We start from the raw sequence: 22,498 nt of genomic DNA on the forward strand, positions 1-22,498 counted from the left end.
TCTCCTTTGAGCTCTATGCGCTTTGTCCAATGTTTCTCCAATTTTTGTAACCCTTCCAAAAAATAAGATTTGTCGAGCTCATCGAAATATATATTTTTTTTGAGATAATCTTTCCGCCGAGACATTTATTTAGGTTTGGAAACAATAAATTGCCACTCGGGGCTAAATCTAGAGAATAGGGCGCAAGAGGGAGCAATTCATAGCCTAATTCATAGATATTTGCCATGGAAACTACACATGTGTGCACCCGATTGTTAGCAAACTCTACGGAATGCTTTCTCATACCCAAGTGGTTATTCAAAGTTGAAACCACTGAGCCATGTGAGATACTCATGGCTTCCACAATCTCTTGCACTTTCTATCACCTATCGGCCAACACCAAATCGTGATTTTTTTCGATTGTTTCGAGTGTAGAGACCTCAACTGGGCCTTCAGAACGTTAGGCATCTTCCGTGCTGATTTGATTGAAATTTTCAAGTTAAACTATTGTAAATAATCCTTAATTCCAAACTCTTATCAGAAATCCCAAAAAAAAAGCTGTGATAATGTAAGATTTTCAACATGTAACCAATATGAAATGAGTAAGTATTATTTCTACTTTTTATAATAAAAACAATCATCCAAATCTCATGGCATCGGACAAAGACTTTAATACTCTTTAAAAACTCTTAAGCACTACAATTACCGCTTAATTTTAACTTGATATTTCATATAAATTTCAACCATTTTATAGAACGTCGTATCTCGGCCTATCAGTTGCAAACAATTGATTCCGTCGAAGATGAAACCTCCTCCTCTGGCAAGGAGGATAGCTCTCCCGAATCGCCCAATCACCTACAGCCACATCCACCACAGTACGGCCAGTATCTGAATGCAAACGGTCAAGTACCACATGAGGGACGTTCGCGTACAAAGAAAACGAAACCACGCAGTAAATCACTGCAACCACAATCCAATATTGTGCCCTGGCGTAAGTCAACACGTCCCAGACGTGGTCGTTCATTGGACAAACAACCCTTCTTCCCCGGTTTCAAACCCGAACCCGTTAAATCTTGGACAGAGGAAACGATTAATCTTAAACCGGCACCCATCGAAAAGAAGGTAATACCGAAAATGGAAGCCGCCAAGGTTGTCCTCAAATCCATCAAGAGTCAACGTGATCAAGGCTTGGAAAGCATTGGTTTCACTCTCGAAAAGATTATCCAGGGTAAAACCGAAAAGGAAGCCATTCCTTGGATTACCATGCGTGAAAAACTAAAACAAGTTGAAAAGGTACAACAGCAATTGAATAAATATGACTTAGATGAAGTATACCTAAGGCCATTGGAGATGCCCATTGCCACCGACCAGCAAGAGCCTCAACAGGCAACACAAGAACAGGTGCAACGTGATCGTGAAATTCAACGTTTGAAGAGTATGGAAAGCATAGAGATTATGGAAATGACCGAACAAATGGAAAAGTTATTGAGTCAAAAGAAAGAAGACGCTATACCTTGGAAAGAAATGCGTCAACATTTGAAGAAGGTACAACATGTACACAAAGAAATAGAAAAGTTCAAAATCGAAGAGGTTGAACTACGTCATCTTGAAGCTCAAGAGATTATAACAGAAGAAACTCAAACGGCCACTGAAGATACAGTAGTCATGCTCGTAGATGAAAGCTCTAAAGGTTCCATACAGAAGGTCATCAAACGGGCTGATATGCAGCAATATGTTGAAGTTGATGATATACACAGACAACAGTATATTACCACTGAGGATATTAATATGCTCAGTATACAAGAACGTGAGAAATTGGAAGCTCATAGACTGATGAAGGAGCAACAAGCCTTGAATTGGCGTCATTCCAGACAACCTCAACAATTTGTGCAAGTAGAAGATACTCAAATGCTGCACATTCAAGAACGCCAGGATACCGAAGAATTTTCGATGACCCAACCACAGCCAGTGATGTGGGACCGTGGCAGGCAGAAGCCTCAACAACAGGAGCAATATGTTGAAAAGCCTCAACCTCAACCCACTGAACAAGTTAAACCCAAAGCCTACGAGGAAGTGCATGATGAACTCATTGAACCAACACCCGTTCATAAGCCAGAAGAACCTGTGCCAGTCATGTGGGAACGTGGTAAGAAGCAAACTTTAGTTCAACAACAGCAAGTTATCGACATACAACAAACTCAACAAATCTCTGAAGAGACCAGTGTTGTCGAAGAAACTAAAAAGATTAGCCAGAAGCGTGTAATACCTGCTCCCAAACAGGAGGAAAGAGTAGAACAGGTGGTTTTGAAACCCACACCACGTCAAAAACCAAAACAAGTACAAAAGGAAGAATTGCAAGTCACAACACTCAAGCGTACCCAACAAGTTAAAACTGTTGAGGAACAACCTACAAAAGTATACGAAGAAGCTGTAGATACTTTGGAGGAAGAAACCAAACCTCAACAATTAGAAGAATTGCAACCTGTTATGTGGGAAAGAGGTAAGAAAAAACCCATCACCAAACAGGAAGAACAACCTCAGAAGGCTTATGAGGAAGCTGTAGATGAGTTGCAGGAAGAACCACAAGATAAACCTGTTAAAACGCCCCAACCTGTTTTGTGGGAACGTGGAAAGAAGAAACCCACTAAAGTCCAAGAAACACCATTGGAGGCACAACCATCAAAATCCTATGAAGAAGTTGTCGATGAATTACCAGAAGAACCTAAACCACAACAACCAGAACAACAGCCTGTGTTGTGGGAGCGTGGAAAGAAGAAGACTGAACAAGTTCAAGAGGAAGTAACTCAAATTGCACAAACTACCGAAGTTACTCAAGTCGAAGAACAATTGGTTGTTGAAGAACAGAGAGTCGAAGAAGTCAAAAAGAAGATCATTCCTAAAGTAATGCCACAACAAAAGGAAGAAAAGATGGAACAAGTTCAATTGAAACCAACACCACGACCAAAACCAAAGGAAAAGCCCAAACCAGAAGAAATACAATTGAAACCATTTAAACGTACACCCGCTGTGAAGACACAGGAAGTTGTAGAACAGCCCGAAAAGGCTTACGAAGAGGTGGTCGATACCTTGCCCGAACAACCTGAAGAACAAGTACCCGAACAACCTCAACCAGTTGCTTGGGAAAGAGGCAAAAAGAAGAAACCTGTTCCACAACAGGTTGAAGAATTGATTCAGGATCAACCTGAGAAGGCTTTCGAGGAAGTTGTAGATGTTTTGCCTGAAGCACCCAAGGAAGAACAAGTTGAAGAACCTCAACCAGTTATGTGGCAACGAGGCAAGAAGAAGCCAAAGAAACCAGTAGAAGAACCTCAACCAGAACCCGAAGAAGTTGTTGAAGAAGAGGAAATTGTACCTGTAGAAGAAGAGGAAGAAGAAGAAGTGAAGGAAACCACAAAAGTAATTAAAAAGAAAAAGGTAAAGAAACCCAAAACAAAACCAGCAACTGAGGAAGAAGAAATTGTTGAAGATGAGACTGAGCCCATAGAAGACATTCCACAGGAAGAAATTGAAGAAGTTGAACCTGAGAAACCGGAAGAACCAAAGCGCGTCAAGAAAATACTACCTCAAGAGCCAGAAAAGCCAGAACAGGTGCAACTTAAACCAGTACCAAGAAAGCAATTTGCCAAACCTCAAGAAGAAAAGATTGAACAAGTTCAACTGAAACCAAGAAAGAAGCCAGTTGTACAGGAAGAGACAGTACAACCCGCAGAAGCTGAAATTGAAGAGTTTGAACAACCAGAAAAAATCACATTTGTTGAAGAGGTCGAGGAAGATGTTACTGTTAAACGTACCAAGAAGAAGAAACCCAAGAAGAAGCCAGTACAACAAGATGAAGAAGAACCCTTACAGGAACCTGAAGAGGAAGAAGTCGAAGAATTCGAAGAAGTTCCACACGAAGAGCCTGTACCAGAAGATATTGTTAAGGAGGAAGAAACTCCAAAACAACCCGAAGTTGTGGCCAAACCTAAACCTCAGCCTCAACCTGTTGAAGAGAAAGTGGAAGAAGTTAAACTTAAGCCAACTAGAAAGCCCATCAAACAATTACCTCAAGAGGAAACCATTGAAGAAGTACGTCTCAAACCTATTAAACGTGGTACTCCTAAACCCGAAGAACAAAAACTTGAAGAAGTTGTTTTGCAACACGTTGAAAAACTTGAAGATGAAGTTGTGATTGAAGAACAAAAGAAGGTCAAAAAGGTGAAGAAACCCAAACACAAAGATCTACCCGAAATTCCAGATGTCGAGCCAGTTGAACTGGAAACAGCTGAACATATTGAACTAGAAAGAGAACCTAAAGTTGAGGAGCCTCAACCTCAAGTACCCTGGAAACGAGGAGAAAAGAAGAAGCCTGTTGAGCAGCCCATTGAAGAAAAACAATGGCCAACTGGCAAGCGTCGTCCCTTGGCTGAGGAGCAACCAGAAGAAGTAGTATTGAAACCCATACCAGCCAAACCGAAAGAAGAACCACTGAAGCCACAAAAGGCTGTACCGGCTCCCGAATTCAAACCTGAAGAAAAACAACCTTCTGAAGAAAAAGAATTCGAGATTGAACCTGTTCCTGTGGTCGACGAAGAGAAACCCATTAAGGAAAAACCCAAAAAGAAGAAGAAGCCCAAGTTACAAAAGGGCACTCCATCTGTCGATGAAGTTTCCGAGGAAATTGCAGAGCCATTTGCTGAGCCTATTGCCGAAGAAGATCAAGTCGAGGAAATACCCATTGAGGATGTAAAAGAAGTGGCTATTTCCGAGCAAGTAGAACCCGAGGAAGAGTTAGTGCACACTGAAGATGTACCAGCATCCAAACAAAAGGCTCATAAGAAGCGTACAAAGAGCCTCAAGGCTGTATCATTCGAAGAACAGCCACAAGTGCTGGAAGCCACTGTTATTGATGCTGAAGAAATCGTACAAGAGGAAGAAATATCCCAAGAAGTCTCACAAAAGACCATACTACTCAATAAGAAACCCGAAGATACCAGACCTCAATACATAACCACCGAACAACTGATTGAAGTTGATGTGGATGAAGTCAAGCGTAATGTCGAAATGAAGGTTACCTCAAATATTGTCAAGAAAGACAGACGTCGCATCATTATGGACGACAGCCAACCCTTACCTGAATTGGAATTGATAACACAAAAACGTGTCCAAGAAGGTTTAGATAAGGTGGCCGACGAAGAGTATATTGAAGAGGAACCCATAAGACAGCACGAGGAAACCACTACTTCTGAGGTAATCGAGCAAACACGCAAGATTATCAAAAAGAAAAAGAAGGAAGTCAAACCACCACGTATCACTGAAAAGTTACGACCACGTATGTGTGTACCCGAAGAACCTACGGTTCTGGAGTGCAAAGTCGAAGGTATACCATTCCCTGAAATCAATTGGTACTTCAATGATATGTTACTGTTTGCATCAGAGAAATACGAACTCAATGTGGTGGAACATGTGGCTCAATTGAAAATTGCCAAAGTTACACCAAGTGATGTGGGAATTTATACATGTGAAGCTAAGAACGAGGCTGGTGTAGCGATTACACGCACCAACATTGCCCTAGGTAAGTTTAGTTAAATATTTTGGACAATTAGTGCGTGGAATTTCAAAGTTTTGTTATGGATTTCATTGATAAATTTTCAATTTTCACGCACTAGTTGTAAACTAAAATTAGTTTAGCTTGATTCATGGTTTATCTTGTAAATATTCCTAAACTCCTTTAAACGTATTTAAAAATCCTGTAGGTTGTATTATAAACTACTTGTATAAATAGTCCATTTTTATTTTATGTTCTAATTTACTATTCAAACACTATTATTATGTACATTTAGAAAAAGAACAGGGTATTGCACCACAATTCACCAAGCCCTTAAAAATCGAATTCATTGAGGAAAAACAACCCGAACGTCTTAAGGTCCATGTTACTTGCCAAGTTACTGGCAAACCCATGCCCCAGGTTAAATGGTATCACGGCGTCGAAGAGATCATACCCAGTGAAACTGTACAAATGTTCTACAACGAAGAGACCGGTGATGTGGCTTTGGAAGTTATTAATCCAACTCCAAATGAGGCAATTACCTATTCGGTACAAGCTCAAAATCAATTTGGTCGTGCCATTGGCAATGCCAATATCTTGAGTCGCGTTGATGAAAGCCAACCCAAGGAATTGTTAAAGGCCCCTACCGTCACACCTCTAAATGCCTTGGTTATACCTCATGGCGGTACTTTATTGTTCGAGGCCAAATATGATGGTCTACCCAGACCAGAAATTAAATGGTTACGCAATGGTCGTGAAGTAGAAATTAACGAAGACATTACCATCGAAACGACAGAGACCACAACCATGATTAAGATTGTTAATATGACGCGCAAGCGTACTGGCAAATATGAGATTGCAGTCAAAAACAAGGTGGGTGAGGCCAAGTCCTCCGGCTCCGTCATGGTTACCGATGATCAACAATACAAAGAAATCCAACCACCTCGCTTCATTAAGCCCTTGCATCCCCAATATTTCGGCGAAAATGAAGTTGCCCTCCTCGAAGCCATAGTAGAATCTGAACCTTTATCATCGTTCCAATGGTTTGTGCACAATGAACCCATTAAGAGCTCCACCGAATGTCGCATAGTCTCAAAGGCTAACAAATCCACTTTGCTTATAGCCAACTTTGAGAAGAAATACACTGGTCCCTATACCTGTCGTGCCGAAAACGTTGGTGGTTCGGTAACCTCAACAGCTACTGTGCATCTCCTGGAAGATGCTCCTCAAGAGGAAGCTGAAGTCTTTGAATCACCACGTTTTGTGGAAGAACTTATCGAACCCGTTGAGGTTATGGACGGTGAGCCCTTAGAGCTCAACTGTAAGGTGGTGGGAAAACCCATACCCAAGGTGGAATGGTATCACAACAATGAAAAGATTGTCGAGAACAAAGAAACAGTTATAGTACAAGATGCTGAGGGCAATTGCCAATTGCAAATAACCGAAGTTTTCCCCGAAAACGATGGCGAATACAAATGTGTGGCCACAAATAAAATTGGTGAAACTGTCACAAAGACAACTGTCAACATACAAGGTACATTCATACAAATTCAAATGCTCTGGCCAACAAAAATCTCAAATTTATAAAAATCTTGATTTTTATGTCTTACAAAATGCACTCTACCAAGTAACACACTGCCACTACACTAAAATAAAACTCCAACAATTCTATAGAAACTAAACAATACTGAACAAAACCTTTCAACCCCAACTACCCTAATAACACAATCCTCTACAATTACAATTTTCATATACTAACTTTACTTAGGTTTTTCTACTTAAACATTTTAGTGAGATATAAAAAGCATGGTTTTTATCTTCTAAATTCCAACCAGTTTTGTCCCACCTTCGTCTGGTATATCTTAAAATAATGTCTATCTATGTCTTTTAGTTGAATAGTTTTTATTAGTTCTAGTTAGTAGTTAGTTTTATAGCATGTTTTAATTTTTGTTTTGTTTTTAGACTTCTAGTGATATTGTTTTATTAATAAAATTTGTATGTGTCATTTCCAGCATTTGAATATATCCCCGATTCTGAAATCACTGGACTCTCAGCTTCGGAAGAAGATCTTCTGGATAAGGTAACTATAAACATTAATGAAACACTCAAATTTTGAATGTCACAAAATAAATTGATTAACTTGTTAAGTTAAGATCGGTTCAACTTAACCTACAAGTTAACTAATTGCTCTATTATTAAAATCATAAAGAACAAAAATTGTAAACATATAAAATCAAAACAACTTCATCTTCAAGATCAAATTCGCAAAAAAAAATTCAAAATAAATTTAGAAATAATTTATCTTTTAAAACTGCCTAAAAGTATGCTTTAGTTTATAATAATTTAATAGTTTATGGCCCAAAACAGTTAATTCCTTTAGTTTTAATACCCTTCACCTTTGTGAGAAGGGTTTATATAAGTTTGTCATTCCGTTTGTAATTTCCACAATTTAATTTTCCGATCCTATAAAGTATATATATTCTGGATCCTTATAGATAGCGGAGTCTATTAAGCCATGTCCGTCTGTCTGTCTGTTGAAATCAACTTTCCGAAGCCCCTAAATAATTTACATACACGATTCATACATCAATATCTCCGGAATTCTTCCGGCTCGGTTGCTATTTAAAAAAATCAGTCCACAAATGGCAGAGATATAAGGAAAAAACCAGGACAACCTCGATTTTTTACCTATTTTTTACCAATATCTGGATTACTAAGTCATTAATATAGACAATATTGATATCTAATGATAGATATTTCAAAGACCTTTGCAACGACGTATGTATATATGACCATAAGTAAGTTGGACCTACAATGGGTCAAAATCGGAAAAAATATTTTTTAACCCGAATTTCTTTTTTCAGGAAATATTATCGTTAAATATTATAAAAAAAATTTTAAATTTAAAACAAATTTTTTTTTTCAATTTAATAAAAACAATTCGAAAAAAAAATTTTTTTTCGCTAAATATTAAAAAAAAAAAATTAAATTTAAACTTTAAAAAATTTCAAAAAAAAATTCGAAATTTTTTTTTTAAATAAATTAAAAAACAAGTTTGGAAAAAAAATTAATTTTTTTACCTAAAAATATTTAAAATTTTTATTATACCCTACACCACCATAGTGGGGAGGGTATTATGCGTTTGTGCAGATGTTTGTAACGCTAAAAAATTTTAGTCTAACCCCAAAGTATACCGATCGACTTAGAATCACTTTCTGAGTCGATTAAATGATGTCCGTCCGTCCGTCTGGTTGGCTGACTGGCTGTCCATGTAAACCTTGTTCGCAGAGTACAGGTCGCAATTTTGAAGATATTTCGATCAAATTTGGTACATATTATTTTTTCGGCCCAAGGACCAAGCCTATTGAAAATGGCTGAAATCGGTCCATCATATCACCTAGCCCCCATACAAATGTCCTTCCGAAATTGGACTTTATCGGTCATAAATGTTTAATTTATAAATGTATCTCCACAAATTGCGCTCCAAATAAGTTTTATATATACAAAATTCATGTCACCAAATTTTGTTACGATCGGTCCATAATTAGTTATAGCTCCCATATAGACCCGCTTCCGAAAATCACTTTAACGTGCATAAATCGCTTAAAAATGTTGGTAAATACACAAAATTCAACATAATAAACTTTCATATAGACATAAATCACACGACCTAATTTAATGGTGATCAGTCCATAACTGGTCATAGCCCCCATATAAAACCCACTTCCGAAAATCACTCAAAAATATAAATTATTGAAATTTTAAAAGAAAAATGTTTTTGCTCTTTTACTTAGTGTAGGGTATTATATGGTCGGGCTTGACCGACCATACTTTCTTACTTGTTTTAAAGTATAATTTGTTGAAGGGTATATAAGATTCGGCACAGCCGAATATAGCTCTCTTACTTGTTTCTTACTTACTTATATTGACCTAACTAAACGGTGTTAAGAATCATTCCTAGGAAGTTCATATGTTCTAGAAAGTTGTTTATTGAGATCTTAGGTACATTTTTATAGTTGATTGTTTCCTTGAATTTTGTACGGTTTGCTACCTAAGGACCTGAACAAAGGAAAAAAGGTAAAAAAATTTAAATTTTTTGCGGTTTTTTATTTGAAGATGAAGTTTTTTTGATTGTTTACGTTCACAATTTTTGTCCTTTATGACAAGGGCTACAACTTTGTCTCAGAGAGTAAATCAAATTTCCGATTAGTTTGCAAGATATGAGGCTGAGAAAATAATCACTTTTTTGCAAAAATTACACTGAGGCCACAAAACTATGGGGGCCCATTAAAAAAAAGTGCATGACTTTGGGCAAAACTGGGAGACACGATTCTTTTTTTGTCCGTATATGGTTATATTTCCATGACTTAAAAATTAACACAGTGTAATATAAAAAAATTTAGAAATTTTCGAAAAGTGGAGTTAGGCTTTTTAGCTTTTGACACTTCCATATATGACAGTTTTTAACAGGGACCAAACAAATTTTTACTTTTAAAATTTCACAATTTAAACTAGATTTCTTTTTAAAATTTTCAGACAAGCTCGATCGACGAACAAGCACCGAAAATAGTTAAGAAACTACCTGAAAAAATCGAACCCAAAGAGGGTGAATTACCGAAACTGGAAGTCAAAGTTATTGGCAAACCGAAGCCAAAGGTTAAATGGTTACGCGATGGCGAAGAAATCTTTGCTTCCGAAGAATATCAAATCGAAAATTTCGAAGATGGCACATCCGTGCTGGTCATCAATAACGTATATCCCGATGATGTGGGTACAATTAGTTTTGAGGCTTACAATCCATTGGGTATAGCAGTGACAACAGCTCTGTTTTCGGTTGAAGGTATTTACTTTAATAATGACTATATTTCTTTATTACTTTTTACAGGTTTATCATTTAGTTTTAATAATTTTAATTATAATGATAATGATTTATTTACAGCATTTTCAGCAAAGAATTTTTTTAAACCTTTTATTCCCTAAAATCCTTGTATATAAAATCCCTTACCTTGAAAAAATACTTAGAAATATATAACACAAATATTTTACACTGATTACATGTTAAGGAATATACTTGAAATACTTTTCTATTTATTAAAAAATATTTAAACACTTTTTTTAGAAATTTGTTATAAAAAAAATTTGAAACTAATTTTCTGCATTTTTTATGAAATTTTTTCTTGAAAATCTAACGCAACTTTAGGCATTGTTGGTACTAAGGATTACCGCAAACCGGAATGGGTGACTCATATGGAAGAAATGCAAAAGGCTCTTAAAGGTATGTATTCTTTGACACAATTTACACAAATATTTAGCAAATCTTTAACTCTTGTTAAACCAACTTTAAAGGGTTTCAGATTTGTCTAGATATTCATTTATTTTCAAACCGATTTATAATATTTAATCAATGTGTATCCCTTTATATGTGTATATGTGTTTTAATATATAAACTCAAAATACTTCAAAATGTCTTTTCTCTCTCTATCTCTCTGTGTCTTCTCTCTTAATTTTTTGTGTACACTCTTGTGTCCCTCATTTTTTTTTTGCTGTCAAAACAAAAGTTATTTAAAAACGTTCGTTTTCAAAACTGTACTGTTTTAATTTATTGTCCAAGTTTTTGTGTAAATTAAACAAAATTTCTTTAATTATTTTTTCTGTACAAACAAACAATATATATATATCTGTATATCCCTTTGTTTTTTTTTAATGATGTATAGTAACTTGTACCCCTGTATTCCATTTCCACTTAAAGCTGTAGTCCCTTTAATTTGGAAAATGTTCTAAAGCTCTGTAGCTTTCAGTTAGTAAAACTTTGTAAATTAAAGTTTAATCTCAATTTAGCAAAATTTCCTCCATAAGTATACGCCATTTATTACAAATATTAATATAAATTTTTATTTTTCAGTATTTTTAGATAGAGAATTGATTGGTTTTTTTCAAATTTTTTTTTTTTTTATTAACTTTTACTAATTTTTGTATAATAATTGGTTCAATCAACAGAAAATTTACTAAATCCTGAGAATTTGTATGGTAGATTTGCAGCTATTAATTTGAATTGAATTGGCCTTTTTTTAAACAAAAAAAAGTAAAGGAGTTTTAGAACCTTCAACCTGGCTTTTATTTTTGTGTGTTATTAACATTCCTTATTAATATTTTCTTGTATTTATGTATTTAATTTTCAATTTTAATATAATATTAAGAGCTTTTTATTAAATTATTATTAATTGAAAACAGACAAACAAATTTCATTATAAAACTACATAATTATTATTACAATTTACTCTTATGATGGAAAATATGTGTGTAAGCTTCGGAATTAAATCAAAAGTTTAAGAAACTTTGTTTATAGATTTAGGGTCAGATTTAGAAACTGGACTGGAACTTTTGTAATGAACAACACTGAAAATTTATTTGAAAACCTAGTAATTTTTCATGCAGATATTTGTAAGTTGTTTTCCGGTTATGTTTCTGTATCAAGTTTTTATTTACTTAGGCATTTATATGTTGAAGTATTCAAACAATTTATTTTTGTAATGATATAATATCAAAAACTTAGGCATAGAGAGCCGATCACTCACGATGTATTAAAGTTTGGCTCACTGTAGCGCCTCTTATCAAATCCCTATCCAAGTCCAAGTTTCAAATAGATCAACTTGCATATTGAAAATGACTACTAGAAGTTGTCGGAGTGATTGAATTTTATTATACACTGACTTTCTTTTTATTCAATCTCTAATATCATAATCTAATGCATTGGTAGGCAAAAAGAGGCATTTAATTTGTGTGCTCTTTTGGGTAAAAAATAAAATATCCACAACAACATCAAGAAACTGAATGAATTGTGTGTATTTTTATGCTCTACTAGCAGACCCGGTGCGCTTCGCCACCCCAATTAGAGGAATGAAATAGTACTATTAAGTCTCCCTTTGTGAATCTAATTGTAAATGTCTAATTTCATATTTCTGGGTCCATTATTATAGAAAATGCAAAAGAAAGTTACCACTAAAGTCATCTTTTGTGAATTCAAATTCATTTAAAATCATGTGTGCCTAAAATTATTATAAAATATTCAAAAAGTACCATTGCAATAAACAAATAGTACCATTGATTATCACTTCTGAATTCGCATTCACTAAACCATAACCCGTCAATTTTGAATTTGAAATTTGTATAGCCTTTCCTATATTATCAACTAATTTTGTTTCTATAACAATTAATATTTAAAAATTATCACAAAACCCAAAAATAAAACGAAACCGCGGTAAAGTACCATTAGAATATATAAAAAGTACCAAAAAGCTCCCACTTGTGGTTTCCCACTCACTCCCATATAAGCTTAATTTCATGGTTTTAGGTTAATTGGTGAAGAAATTACAAAAAGTACCATTCGAATAAAGAAAAAGTACCAAAAAGTCTATCCCTAGAATTCTCACTCACTTTAGAACATATACGATTAATATCATGTTTCTAAGTTCATTGTTATAAAAAATTCAAAAAAGTACCATTAGAATAAAGAAAAAGTACCAAAAAGTCTCCCCCTGGAATTCTCACTCACTTTAGAACATATACGATTAATTTCATATTTTTATGGCCATTATTACAGAAAATTCAAAAAGTACCGCTACAATATACAAAAAGTACCAAAAATCAGGCACTTGTGGATTCCCACTCACTCCTGTCCATATAAGGTTCATTGGTGAAGAAATTACAAAAAGTACCATTCGAATAGAGAAAAAGTACCAAAAAGTCTCCCCCTAGAATTCTCATTGACTTAGGACCGTGTATGCTTAATTTCATGTTTCTAAGTCCATTGTTATACAAAATTAAAAAAAGTACCATTATAATAAAGAAAAAGTACCATGAAGTATCCGCTAAATTTTCAATCACATAGGACCATATACGCTTAATTACATATTTCTAGGTTCAAGTACCATTATAATATAGAAAAAGTACCAAAAAGTCCAAGTACCATTATAATATAGAAAAAGTACCAAAAAGCAGTCACTTGTAGATGCCCACCCACTCTGGCCCATGTAAGCTTTATTTCATGTTTCTAGGTTCATTGGTGAAGAAATTACAAAAAGTACCATTCGATTAAAAAAAAGTACCAAAAATCTCTCCCTAGAATTCTCACTGACTTAGGACCGTGTATGCTTAATTTCATGTTTCTAAGTCCATTGTTATAGAAAATTAAAAAAAAGTACCATTATAATAAAAAAAAGTACCATGAAGTATCCGCTTAAATTTTCACTCACATAGGACCATATACGCTTAATTTCATGTTTCTAGGTCCTTTATTGTAGAAAATTCAAAAAGTACCATTATAATATAGAAAAAGTACCAAAAAGCAACCACGTGTGGATTCCCACCCACTCGGGCCCATGTAAGCTTTATTTCATGTTTCTAGGTTCATTGGTGAAGAAATTACAAAAAGTACCATTCGATTAAAGAAAAAGTACCAAAAAGTCTCCCCCTAGAATTCCCACTTACTTAGGACCATATATGCTTAGTTTCATGTTTCTAAGTTCATTGTTATAGAAAATTCAAAAAAGTACCATTAGAATAAACAAAAAGTACCAAAAACCCCACAATTGTGGTTTCCCACTCACTCGGTTCCATATAAGCTTTATTTTATGTTTCTAGGTTCATTGGTGAAAAAATTACAAAAAGTACCAATCGAATAAAGAAAAAGTACCAAAAACTCTCCCCCTAGAATTCTCACTTACTTAGGACCATATATGCTTAATTTCATGTTTCTAAGTCCATAGTTATAGAAAATTCAAAAAAGTACCATTTGAATATAGAAAAAGTACCAAAAAACCCACACTTGTGGTTTCCTACTCACTCGGTTTATATATAAGTTCTATTTTATGTTTCTAGGTTCATTGGTGAAGAAATTACAAAAAGTACCATTCGAATAAAGAAAAAGTACCAAAAAGTCTCCCCCTAGAATTCTCGCTCACTTAGGACCATATATGTTTAATTTCATGTTTCTAAGTCCATTGTTATAGAAATTTCAAAAAAGTACCATTAGAAGAACAAAAAAGTACCTATAGTTCTGTTCACACATTTTGGTACCTAAATATTATACCCTATGCCTAACACAAACTTCACTCAGATACAAATCAGCTAACTTTAATGTCGATAAGTGCAATAATTTAAAATATTAAAAAAGTACCATTAGGAGAAAAGTACCAATTTCCCTTTTCTTCCTCGAACACCCCTCAACCTTTAAAAATATTCCATTTTGCCAAAATTGTTTATGCTACAGACATGTCTCAAAATATTAAAATCTGTGTTAATGTGCCCAAGAAAAAATATGTTTTAAAAAAGTACCAAACTGTTTACCCGGATTTGGCACAATATACACCTTGGCATTCGAGTTCCAAATAACACCCTGTTAGTTAATTTTTGTATGAATCCAGGAACCAGTGTTAAAAAAATTATCAAAATTGGCTTAATAATTTCAATAAAATGTATTTTTCCGATTTTATCCCCTTTTTGGTACCTTTTTTATCCCCTGTATCGTGGTGGGAGCTCATAATAAAATATTCGTATGTCTATGTCAAATTATAGAAAAACATATTTTATGAAAAAGTACCAAAAATAAACACAATTTTTATCCCTTAAGGGTTCGAATTTCCAAAAAGTACCAAACTTATATTTTTTATTTTTTGTTAATTAAAGAATACGATTTAAAATTTGTTTCTATGTTTATTGGTTTAAAAGATACATAGGGTGCAAAAAAAGTACCAAAATACAGTTTTTACCCGTTTTCTCCCCTAAAAGTTTCGAATATCCAAAAAGTACGAAACACCTGTCAGCTTATTTTTTAAATGGAGTAACATGCTATTTTAAGTTTTTTTTGTATCTTTATTAGTTTTGAAGATATAAGGTTACCGAATTTACCCGTTTTTACCCTTTTTTACCCCCTAAACGTTCGAATTTCCAAAAATCCCTTCTTATCGGATCGTTTTGGGGAGGGAGGAACCCACAGATAAAATTTCGTGATTCTAGCTTCAGCCGTTTGGGCTGTGCGATGATGAATCAGTCAGTCAGTCAGTCAGTCAGTAACGTTACTCTTTTATATATATAGATTACGCTCATTTTGTTCACATTCGGGTTGTTTGACGAAAATCATCGTAATCTGAACAATATGAACGCCTACCATGGATCTAATGTATCAAGTTACAAAAAGATCCGACCTGTGGTCCGCCGACCAAAACTATTACTGTGTAATCAAGATATGTATTTTTCAAAATTGAAAAGTATTAATGCTTAGTATTGTCGTCTGTAAATACCTTAAATAATGCAAAATATTTATTTCTTTTAATTCCGAGCTAAGGGAAACTAAGAGCCGATCCCTATCAACTAGATCAAGACTAAATGCTCATGAAATGAGTACTAGACCCAACCTGTCACACTCAGGTATTCAATAAGGTCACACTGTCTGGTTCTCGATATCTCAGAATAGCTATGTTCGTAAAAAAGGTCATAAACTGTTTCCCCAATTCCGCGGTACTGCCAGCTGCGACAGTAACTGTTGAAAGGAAGTCCAAGTCAGCTTGAAAGTGCTTACCGACACTGCTATTAGCCATGAAATCTCCTTTCGGTTCTTATTTAAGATTTACATTTTGCGCCATCTATTAACAGCCTCCTCTTCTTCCAGTTCCAATTCAACAGTTCCATTTTGCGCGATCTATTGCCATGCCAGTCTTCTAAAGATAATTTCCGTAGTAGACTTCACGCGGAAGGTCCCAAACTGGTTTGGTTCTCGATACCTCAGAATAGATAAGTTCGTTAAAAAATGTCATAAACTGTTTCATCAATTCCGCGGTCCCTCCAGCTGCGACAGTAACTGTTGAAAGGAAGTAAAAGTCTTCTTGCAAGTGCTTACCGAAACGCAGTATTCCCGTTCATATTAAAAACTTTCCCTCATTCTAGTTCCTATTCAAGATTCCCATTTTGCGCGATCTATTGTCAACATTCTAAAGATAATGTCTGAAGATCGTCTGCCTGCTCATTACCGTAGTAGACTTCACGCGCAAGGTACCAACCTGGAGTGATATGAGATATACTTCCAAGCCTGTACAGTTTATATAGAGTTTATAGCATCTTAAGTATTAGTAGAGTAGTACATTCGTGATTCATCACCTGAATTCTGACCTTCTACGTCAAACAGTAACATTTGCAGACCAAGTCTGTCGGAGATTGGGTCATTGAGCCAAAACATGAATGATTCCCTTAATCGGTACCTTCTGACAATCTCTGAATGGGGTCGTGCAAATAGGGTAGCTTGCAACAATCGCGAGACTCAGTGTTTGATGTTTACACAAAAACAAACGACAGACCATGTCATTACATCTGTATTTATGGGTGGTGTAAATATTGTGGAATCAGACGCTCTTGATGTTGTGGGCATGAGTATACAATGTGATGATGAGAATTCTGTCTCCTACTCTATTTCTTACTCAATTCCATATTTTTCTAAAAGACCTTCTACTTCAAACTTCCAACGCTATCTATTTATTCTTTAGTAGATGACAGCAACATTTGCCATTCATATTCATTCAATTACAGAACAAGAGTGTCGGAGATTGGGTCAATGAGTTAAAACATGAATGATTCCCTTAATCGGGACCTTCTGACAATCTCTGAATGGGGTCGTATAATAAGAGTCGCTCGCAAGACTCAGTGTTGCATGTCGCTTCATCTGTATATATGGATGGTGTAGATATTGTGGAATATGACGCTCTTGATATTCTGGGCATGAGAATACAATGTGATGTCCGCTGGTCTAAACACATTTTTCAAGTGTCGAAAGAAGCTTTCAAGTGTCTCGGATTTTTGAAACGGTGTAAGAATTACTTCACTGCATCTGATTTCCTCAGTATTTACACCACCTATATCCGACCGAACATGGAATAGAACTCCCATGTATGGGCTGGTACTTCAAAGTATATTTTGGAGTTTCTCTACCGCATATAGGAGAAGTCGAAGGTGATTATTGGAGACAGTATGGTATCCAATGATTCGCTGGAGCACCGTCGCAATGTGGGCTAAGTTTTAATGTTCTATCGGTACTACAATGGAATGTGTTCTGATGAAATTAGGGAACTTGTTAGGGTACACGTTTTTCATTAAGAACACATCCCTTTGTGGTCGATGGGTTAGTAGATCGCACAACACATTACAGGGAAAATTCGTTCTTTAGTCCTACTGTACGTATGTGGAACAAACTTCCCGCTGAAGTCTTTCCTGTCATTTTCAAAGTTCAAATCGATTGTTCACAAACACTACTACCTCTACCCACCCTCCCATAACCTATTTTCTTAGTTCCAAAACAATGCTTTGCATGAATAGGGGTCATCTCCTGAGTGCTGTTCCAAGAAAAAAAAATTGATCTACAAACATTTGCCTTTCTGAAGCCTTCTTTATCTTGATCTTTGTGATAAACAGAACTGATTCTGTCTAGCCCACTGTCTGAATGATTCAGTCTTGATGACCGCATCATCCTGTTGTGGGTACAAAATACTTTATGGAAACAACCAATAATTGGTTGTTTCAATCGTAATTTATCTTTACCAACCTATCTTTGTGTAGCTAGAACCAAAAAATTTAGTCGAATCATTTGATTGTCAAATAATATGGTTTTTTAGAAGATTCTATCTTCGAAAACAAACAGTTCGTTTTGGAAAATTTCATTTGGAAACAGAAAATCTAATCCTCAAATCCATCAAACTGAATAGCAGATCTATATTCCTATTAAGAAAACATTCCTAGTAAAGATCTTTTCTTCGCCTCAATACATTATTCCCAAATCTTCATAAACACATTCCAACTCTTGAGATAACGGTTTAAACTAAGTTTCTTAGCTAAATTGATTTAATTCTGAAGTTTATCTAAATCTTCTATATAGTCTACTTCCGGGAAATAAACCCAGATACAACACACTTTCATTAAAACTAGTAAGTATAACAATTCATTTATATATATTTACAAATCCAAGCACCCAAAACCATATGATTGTAGCTGTAGTTATGTATATATATTTAAAGATTTATGGCCATAATTTCAACAATATAGATGGGTTAACTATCAATATCTGAAACTTAAAATTACCAAGCACCTTTAGCTATATATCTGATGAAATTATGGGCATGTTAGAGCCTTAGAATTTAGTCATATTAATGCCTTTTATTTTGCCATTAATTTTTTTGCTTGTAGCTGCTAAATGCACGCCATCATTAGTCAATGAAATGCGCGATTGTCGTGCAGCAACCGGTGAAAAAGCGAAATTCAAAATACAATTTGCCGGCAATCCAAAACCAGGTATTTTCCCCTTCCCCCAAAAAAAATGTTCTTCTCTAGGGCCTCTTTTCAAAACGAGTTTGAGAGCGTTATGTTAGCATAATCTAAATAAATAAAATTTCGTTTTTAGATATACAATGGTATTTTAACAATGTTCAGCTTAGGGAATCTGAGAAATATCACTTGGAGGTTGGAGAGTCTGATGCCTCATTGACCATTATGAATATAACGTACGAAGACATTGGTTACTACACTTGCAAACTGATCAATGAGATAGGTATGACCATGACCAGAGGTAAATTTGATATTTCAACAACGGCCACAGAGACAGAGGTGACCACCACTAAGGGTCGCAAGGGCAAAAAGAAGGTTGCCAAAAAGGTGAAACCAGTCATAATACCAACTGCCTACTCATCATCCGAGGAGGATGAACCACAAACTCAAATAGAAACGACCACCATTGAAATTGTACCGGCCGCAGAGTGCGAGACCACCATGGATGTGATTAAAGTGAGACAACCTGTTTCCATTTTGGTCGAACAAAGTGAGAAATCAGAGGAAATTCTTGTTAAAGATCGCACAGTAGCCGATGCGGAACTAAAGGCCTCGATTATCCAAGAAGAGGAAGTGATCACGACAACAAAAACTACTATCGTAGATATTAGTGAAACTGTAAATATTTTACGTTCGAAAATCTCTCAAAAATCCATAACCATCGAAGACATACTAGTAATTAGACAACACAAAGAAGTCAATCTGCTGCTAGAAACCATAGAGGCTGAATCGTTTGGTGTTATTGGTGAATCGGCTCTACGTGACTTGGCCACCATGGGTCTGTTAATACGTCACGGCTGTACCATACTCGAAATTATCTATATGTATGAGCAGAACATTTTCATTTCGCTAAAGAAGCCAGAGGCACAATCGGCACTCGTGCAATTGGTGGAGCGTGAGGGTCACGAGGAATTGATTAGCCAAATTCTAAGCGAATCTTCTACCGAAGATGAGTCAATTTTAGCGGCAACTGTTGGTTTTAAGGCCTTTATACGCATGATCGAAACATGCGAAATAACTATAGAGACGGTTATCAGGAAATTTGTGCGTGAAGACTTTATAACACAAGATTGGAAAATATCCGGAAAAGAGGTTTGGAGTTTGAGTTGTTTTTTCGTTCGTTTTCTTTTGTTGTGTTCATTACGTTTGTGTGTTATAAACATTGTTAAGTGTTTAGAATTTTACATTTTTCTTAGAGAAAAGCAAAAATAGGAAACAAAGTAGAACATGTTTAGGGTTATTTGAAAAACAAGTACATTAATTAAATTAAAACAGATTTAAAAGAAAACTAATTTTAAATTTGTTGGATTTAGAAATGAAATTACCAAGGAATTTAGTAAAAAAAAATACACAAATGCTTCTGTAGAAAAGGTGTTATACAGAAATTTGTTTATAGAAAAAAACAGTTATTAAAAAAAAATGTTATACAGAAATTTAGCAATAGAAAAAAATGTTATATGCTAATTTTCTAAAGCAAAAAACTGTTATATACAAATTTTTCTATAGAAAAAACTGTTATACACAAATTTTCAATAGAAAAAAAATTATAATACGCAAATTTTCTAAAGAAAAACATTGTTATACACAAAATTTTCCCATAGAAAAAAATGTTATACACAATTTTTCTAAAGAAAAAAACTGTTGTACTTAAATTTTCTAAAAAAAAAGCTGTTATACACAAATTTTCTATTGAAAAAAACTGTTATACACAATTTTTCCCATAGAAAAAACTGTTTAACACAGAAAAAAACTGTTATACAAACATTTTCTATAGAAAAAAACTGTTACACACAAATTTTCTATAGAAAAAAACAGTTATACATAAATTTTCCTGTCGAAAAAACTGTTATACAGAATTTTCCCACAGGAAAAAAGTTATAAGCTAATTTTCTAAAGAATAAAACTATTACACACAAATTTTTTACAGAAAAAAACTGTTATACGCAAATTTTCTAAAGAAAAAAACTGTTATACACAAATTTTCTATAGAAAAAATCAGTTATACGCAAATATTCTTTAGAAAAAAACTGTTATAAGTAAATTATCTAAAGAATTTTCTATAGAAAAAAACTGTTATACACAAATTTTTCCATAGAAAAATTGTTATACGCAAATTTTCTGAAGAAAAAAACTGTTATACACAAATTTACTATAGAAAGAACTGTTATATGCAAATTTTTTAAAGAAAAAAACTGTTATACACAATTTTTTTTTAGATAAAAATTATTATACGCAAATTTTCTAAAGAAGAAAATAATAATACACAAATTTTCTGAAGAAAACAACTGTTACACACAAATGTTTCTATAGAAAAGCTGTTATACTGAAACTTTTCTATAAAAAAAAATGTTGTAGAGAAATTTCTTTGTAGAAAAAAACTGTTACATACAAATATTTCCATAGAAAAAACTGTTATACAAGAATTTTTTCATAGAAAAAACTGTTATATGCAAATTTTCTAAAAAAAAAGTGTTATATAAAAAGTTTCTATAGAAAAAAACTGTTACACACAAATCTTTTTTATAGAAAAAAATTGTTATACAAACATTTTCTATAGAAAAAAAACTGTTATACAAAAGCTTTCTATAGAAAAACTGTTATACACAAATTTTATATAGAAAAGATCTGTTAAACACAAATTTTCTATAAAAAAAACTGGTATACTCAAATTTTCTAATGAAAAAAACTGTTATACATTAATTTTTCTATAGAACAAAACTGTTATACAAACATTTTCTAAAGAAAAAACTGTTATACACAAATTTTCACATAGAAAAAACTGTTATACAAAAATGTTCTTTAGAAAAAAACAGTTATACGCAAAATTTCTGAAGAAAAAACTGTTATACACAAATTTTCTATATGTAAATTTACTGATGAAAAAACATTTATATACAAATTTTCCATAAAAAAACTGTTATACACAAATTTTCTAAAGAAAAAAACTTTAAAATACAAATTTTCTATCGAAAAAACAACTGTTATACACAAATTTTCTACAGATAAAACTGTTATACTCAAATTTTCTACAGATAAAACTGTTTTATAAAAATTTTCTTTAGAAAAAAACTTTTATACATATATTCTATGGAAAGAAACTGTTATACACATATTTTCTATAGAAAAACCCAATATATAAAAATGTCTCTGTTGAAAAACTGGTGTACACAAATTTGTCTATAGAAAAAACTGTTATACACAACATTAGATGTAAATAAAATTTTCTATAAAGGAACTGTTATACACATTTATATAAGAAAAACTGTAAAAATATTATGAATTAATGAAGCTTTTTAAAATATTCATAATTTTTTACATGTTTTTCATATAAAATTATCGTCTAAATGGTTGAAATGTTAGAATTGTTCGGTATTTTGTTCGTTCATACATACAAAAATTTCGTATTTTTTAAACTAATGTTTTAGTATTAGGAGGTCAGCATATTACAATTCCATATTAATATGAGAAATTTTGAGGTTTTTAAAGTTATTAAGTTATGAACCATCCAGAAAGATCACAAAAATGATTGTAATATACTTATTGGCCTTTCCATGGACTAGTTATTAGTATCTCAGATTCTCGTTAGGTATATTCCTAATTGGGTTAACT

At 33.9% G+C, this 22,498-nt stretch overlaps 1 protein-coding gene across 2 annotated transcripts in view; it reads left to right on the forward strand.

Annotated features, from left to right (window-relative positions):
- Window positions 1-22,498, forward strand: part of sls (sallimus) — a 131,115-nt gene that overhangs the window by 53,355 nt on the left and 55,262 nt on the right. For both annotated transcript variants that reach the window (XM_065504065.1, XM_065504064.1), the window contains exons 14-18: window positions 734-5,554; window positions 5,823-7,061; window positions 7,540-7,607; window positions 10,064-10,367; window positions 10,728-10,802. In XM_065504065.1, coding sequence (XP_065360137.1) covers window positions 734-5,554; window positions 5,823-7,061; window positions 7,540-7,607; window positions 10,064-10,367; window positions 10,728-10,802 — 6,507 coding nt within the window. The remainder of the gene's footprint in view (window positions 1-733; window positions 5,555-5,822; window positions 7,062-7,539; window positions 7,608-10,063; window positions 10,368-10,727; window positions 10,803-22,498) is intronic.

This window comes from Calliphora vicina, chromosome 3 (genome assembly GCF_958450345.1).
Source record: "Calliphora vicina chromosome 3, idCalVici1.1, whole genome shotgun sequence".
Taxonomy (NCBI): domain Eukaryota; kingdom Metazoa; phylum Arthropoda; class Insecta; order Diptera; family Calliphoridae; genus Calliphora; species Calliphora vicina.